The 5,022-nt window shown below is 39.9% G+C and overlaps 1 protein-coding gene across 1 annotated transcript; it reads right to left on the bottom strand.

The window, feature by feature from the left end:
• Positions 1-200: 200 nt before the first annotated feature.
• LOC139542059 (tumor necrosis factor receptor superfamily member 6B-like) lies at positions 201-2,065 on the bottom strand. The gene is made up of 4 exons (XM_071347055.1): positions 1,974-2,065; positions 1,367-1,766; positions 1,028-1,210; positions 201-674 (listed from the first exon to the last, which is right to left on the bottom strand). The coding sequence occupies exons 1-4, from the start codon at positions 1,980-1,982 to the stop codon at positions 403-405; spliced, it is 864 nt and encodes a 287-aa protein (XP_071203156.1). The 5' UTR covers positions 1,983-2,065; the 3' UTR covers positions 201-402.
• Between the last annotated feature and the right edge of the window lie 2,957 nt (positions 2,066-5,022).

Raw genomic sequence — 5,022 nt, 5'->3', positions numbered from 1 at the left:
CCTCCAGGTCTGTATGTTTTTATGAGGTGATGATGGGTCTTCGTCGGAGTAGGTAGCTTAGGACTGGAGGATTATTTTAGAAAGTACCAGTGACATGCAATGCCATTTGAAGTGCAGCATGACCTTTGATGGAACGCCAACACCGACACCTACAGAGTTCACCAACACCTACAGAGCTCAACGCACTTGACACACGTGTATGATGTTTTGAGTGTTTATTTATTTTAAAGGACAGTTTCACAATAGGTCGTTTTTAATCTTTAACACATTTCTGAAAAAGACAGACCTCACATCAACGGGAACTGAAAAAAATATACCTGTAAAAAAATATATATATATATATATATACAGTATACACACATATAGGCTTAAATAAAAAATACATTTTACAATATATTAGTCCTATAAAGTCGTATGAGGAAACCATGTGACGACTTTACGTCTTAAATGGAGCAGCCCGTCTGTATCCAGGATATCATGCATTTGAATAGCAAAATGTTTGTTGTTGCTAGGTTTGTTCTTAATAGTTGTGAGAAGGTCTAGAACAGTTGAATTTTTTGAGAAGTCTTTCCCCGCACTCCTCCTGAGCACAGTCATCAGTCTTTTGTGCTTTCTTGGTGGTAAGATCTGCAGTCCCAGGAATTCCATCAACTCTCTATCACAGATAGCTTCATCTGAGTGGTTGAGAGAGAGTGATAGAGAGAGTGAGAGTGTGAGTGAAGGAGTGAGAGAGAGAGAGAGAGAGAGAGAGAGAGAGAGAGAGAGAGAGAGAAAAGAGAGCAACGAAGACCATATAAATTGACTGTATTCCAATAAGTGAGACCACCATTTGTGATAAACAAAAAGGCTTTTCAGAGTCAGTTTTAGTAAGTAAGAAGGTGACAACAACATACAATTATCAAACTAGTCATTCAATACATGCTTTTTAATGTGTATACAAAAGACTAAACAACTGCATGGACAAAATCTTCAAATGTTCCAACATTTATTGTGGATTATACTGTTCAAATTAACATCAATCTCTCACCTTCATGTGTTATCGAACCACTCTTACAGGCGGAGCAGTAAACATCATGCCTGTCGTCGCCAGGTATAGTGGTGCGATCTGGAGCACACACAGTGAACTTCTGACACGTTTTCCTGCTGGAGGAATCTGCAGAGAAGGAGCCCCCTCGGCAAGGTTCACATGTCACATCAGTGTATGCTGTTCCTGGAAAATAAGAATGTTGATCGTATAGCCTACATGGTGTATTTCATCCGCAAACCATAATAAAGGAAAACCCTGGTGGTGTGCAGAGCCAACTGGAAACATAGCAGTGGAAAATGCATCTTTATTATGAAAGCCTAACATTATATTATCACTTACCATTAGAGAGCACCCCTTCGCCGGGGAGACACCTGCTGTGCCTTGAACATGACCCATGTCTCATGTAAAACCCGTCCTTGCACTCGCACTTTCGGTTGTGAAATTGGGTGCACTCCACGCTTACAAACTGATCCCCCGTGCAAAAAATATTGCAGTATTGACACCGCTCGATGTAGTTCCAGATTTCTGTGTAGTGGGACTTTGGGCAAGGTCCGCATTCTGTCTTGCTGTCCTTCGTGCAACGCTTCCGCAAGTGTGTTCCGGGAGGACATTGGTCGCATGTAAAGGAAACTCCTGTCACGTCATCTCTCCAGATGTAGGTCGGTGTAAGTGCGCCTGGCTCTGGCTCGTTGCCGCCACAGAGCGTGAATACCAGGAGCGGCAGAAAACAATCGATCCGCTATTGGAAGAAAGAACAGTGTTATAATGTAGAATCAATCATAACTTTTATGTAGGCTAGGTTACGTCTCATAGTATGGCTGTCCAACACAATCAAATTAATATTTCATATGAGGCTATTCAGCTTAAAGAGTTATTGGCTACGGTATAATATACATTCCCATAGGCACTGAAGAGGCCGGTATATTTGAGTAGAGTAATAACTCACCAGATACATTTCCCTCTCTAGTCAGCTAGCAACTGGTTTGTTCACGGTCTTTCGAGTGTATACATAGGGATGATGACTCATTTCTCATGCTCAGTTCTCAAAAACATCCTGACGCCTGTTTGATAGTCTGGAACATATCACATGGTGTTGTCAGTGAGAGAAACGAAATCATGTGGCTTGATCAACTCAAGAGACCACATAGGTCATGTTTGCGTAACAATAACTTTCATCTTTCTTCCTCATCCACATGCACCCTATTCCCCACAAATATAAAACTGGTGTTGGCATGGCTTAGATGGAGTTTGAAGGGAAGTGAACAAGTGCATACTTTGGGAGAATGGAAAGATTGTTGGAACTTGTATTTTTATAGTTCAGTACTATGTAATATAAGCAACAAAAAAAAAGATTGGTGCGCCATAGCCAAATAAGAGTTACAGTTGGCCTATATGAAAATAAACGTTTTGCCACAAGGGCCTGCCATCATTCACTTTGAACTGGACTGTGTGTTTACAGGAAGTAGCAACAGCGCGACATTAGATCGTTAGAACGCATTCACCAAAAGCCAAAAAAGACACCTGAATGGATTTCTACAAATGTGTAAACACCACAGGAGTCCTCTTATATCTGGGAACTTCACAGTCCTATTGATTAAACGACCATGAAAAGGTAGGCTCTCTCTCCCGCAGTTGCCTATGCACATCAACAAGATTAACAACTAGCGATTTACATTTCTTGCTAGTTAATCAAATAACACCTGCATCTCTAGCTGTAGCCACCGAAAAACGCTATGAGGGGGAAAAGTCACTCACCTACTCCTCCAATGACATGACATCCTCCTAGTAGGTAACGTAAACTCACCCCATTTCGTACAAATGTGTGTAACCGCGGCATTCAAACGAGGCTGCAATGAAAACGAATGGGACTGTAGTGACTGTGTCGGCATCAAAATCCGGGGTGTGAACTACGTTTTGATTCAGCGTTGATTGACATGGTAATGGGCTAACAGTATTGGAGAAAAGATGACAAAACGAACCCCTCTGATGCTGTTCGTTACATCGTGACGTGTCACTACGTAACGTACAGCGCGCATTTGCAACTCATTTTGTGCCGTACAGCCTCTTTCCACCAGGGGTAGCCCTTCTCTCGCAGATTAAAATCATGCTTAACCATATACACTTGTAAGAAAATTTCATTATTTTTGTCTAAATTAATATAATTATTGCTAATATTAAACTAATGTTTCATGACTAGGGTGCAAATTGCATTTTTTACTGTGAGCCATCATGACACTAAAAAGCCGGAACAGCTGCAGTTCACTTGTGAGGCTAACGTTAGCGCAGCCCTAAACCCCTCTTCAAATTCAACACAAACCTTCAAACAGGTACGTGATGAGACATTACATAAACTCTTTACGTTTTATTTACATTTTAAAGTTGATTAGTTGGACAAATCGGGTGAAAAAAACTGTTTTCTTCACACAACATATTTCCCCCTTTCAAGATCACTTCGTAGCCTTCACTCCCCACCCGCCATTTTTAAAAAGACCCGACGGAGCTCATTGCCTTGTTGAATTATGCAGAGATGGGCATCATGAAGGTCTCGTCATTAATTTAGTTGGAAAGGGGAGAAATTGTGCTTTACATTGGTATTGATATTACAGTTGATCTGGAAGTATTACGTTTTTTGGGTGCAAAAATAAGGTCAATTGTACAGATCAAGGCGATGTACAAAAGTGAGTGAGTTTACATTAGCTAGCTAGCTAACGCTAGGCTCTGTGTTTTTAGCTTGCTAAATAAATAATTAATGTAGCATTGCTGTCAGGTGCACTCAAAATGTATTGTAGTTGAGTAGCCAGCCTAGGCTACTACTCAGTGGGTTGGCCTTGTGGTTAGAGCGTTGGGCCAGTAGCCGAAAGGTTTCAAGATCAAATCGCTGACCTGACAAGGTAAAAAAATCTGTCATTCTGCCCCTGAACACTGTTCATAGGCCATCATTGTAAAATAAGAATTTGTTCTTCAAACCTCTACCGACCCACCCTCCTGGATCCGGGATCCTCCTCATCAGAAACGCTGACTAGCATAGCCTAGCATAGCGCCACAAGTAAATAATAGCATATAAATATCATGAAATCACAAGTCCAATACAGCAAATGAAAGATAAACATCTTGTGAATCCAGCCAACATGTCCGATTTTTAAAATGTTTTACAGCGAAAACACAACATATATTTATGTTAGCTCACCACCATATCCAAAAAAACAGACAGATTTTTTCACAGCAAAGATAGCTTTCACAAAACCCACAAATAGAGATAAAAATAATCACTAACCTTTGAACAACTTCATCAGATGACAGTCTTATAACATCATGTTATACAATACATTTATGTTTTGTTCGAAAATGTGCATATTTATAGCTACCAATCCTGGTTTTACATTGTGAACATGGCGCCAAAATGCTCCAAATTGTCCGGAGAACTTTTAGAGAGTCACGTAATCTAACAGAAAAATAATATAACATATATAACATAACATATAATTAAAGATACACTGGTTCTTAATGCAACCGCTGTGTTAGATTTAAAAAAAATAACTTTAGTAAAAAGCACAGCATACAATAATCTGAGACAGCGCTCAGCCATTCTCCGCCATGTTGGAGTCAACATATTCAACAAAAATACGAAATAACATCATAAATATTCTCTTACCTTTGATGAACTTTCATCAGAATGCAGTGCCAGGAATCCTTGTTCCACAATAAATCGTTGTTTTGTTTTAGAATGTCCATTTCTTCTGTCGAATTAGCAACTTTGGCTAGCATGGTGTAGCTCACGTGTCCATGAAAGTTTGACGCATGGAACGAAAAATTCAAAAAGTGATCTGGATAAGAGCGTCTGCTAAATGACTTAAATGTAAATGTAAATAAAAGTCGAATAAACTGGTCAAACTCAGTTGAGAATCCATCTTTAGGATGTTTTTCTCGTATGTATCCAATAACGTCCCAGACAGAGCATTTCTTCGTGTCTACCTAAGGCATTGCAGACAACGATA

The sequence above is a fragment of the Salvelinus alpinus genome, chromosome 17 (assembly GCF_045679555.1).
Source record: "Salvelinus alpinus chromosome 17, SLU_Salpinus.1, whole genome shotgun sequence".
Lineage (NCBI taxonomy): Eukaryota > Metazoa > Chordata > Actinopteri > Salmoniformes > Salmonidae > Salvelinus > Salvelinus alpinus.
Note: the sequence above shows the minus strand (reverse complement) of the source record. Positions and strands in the feature narration are given on the sequence as shown.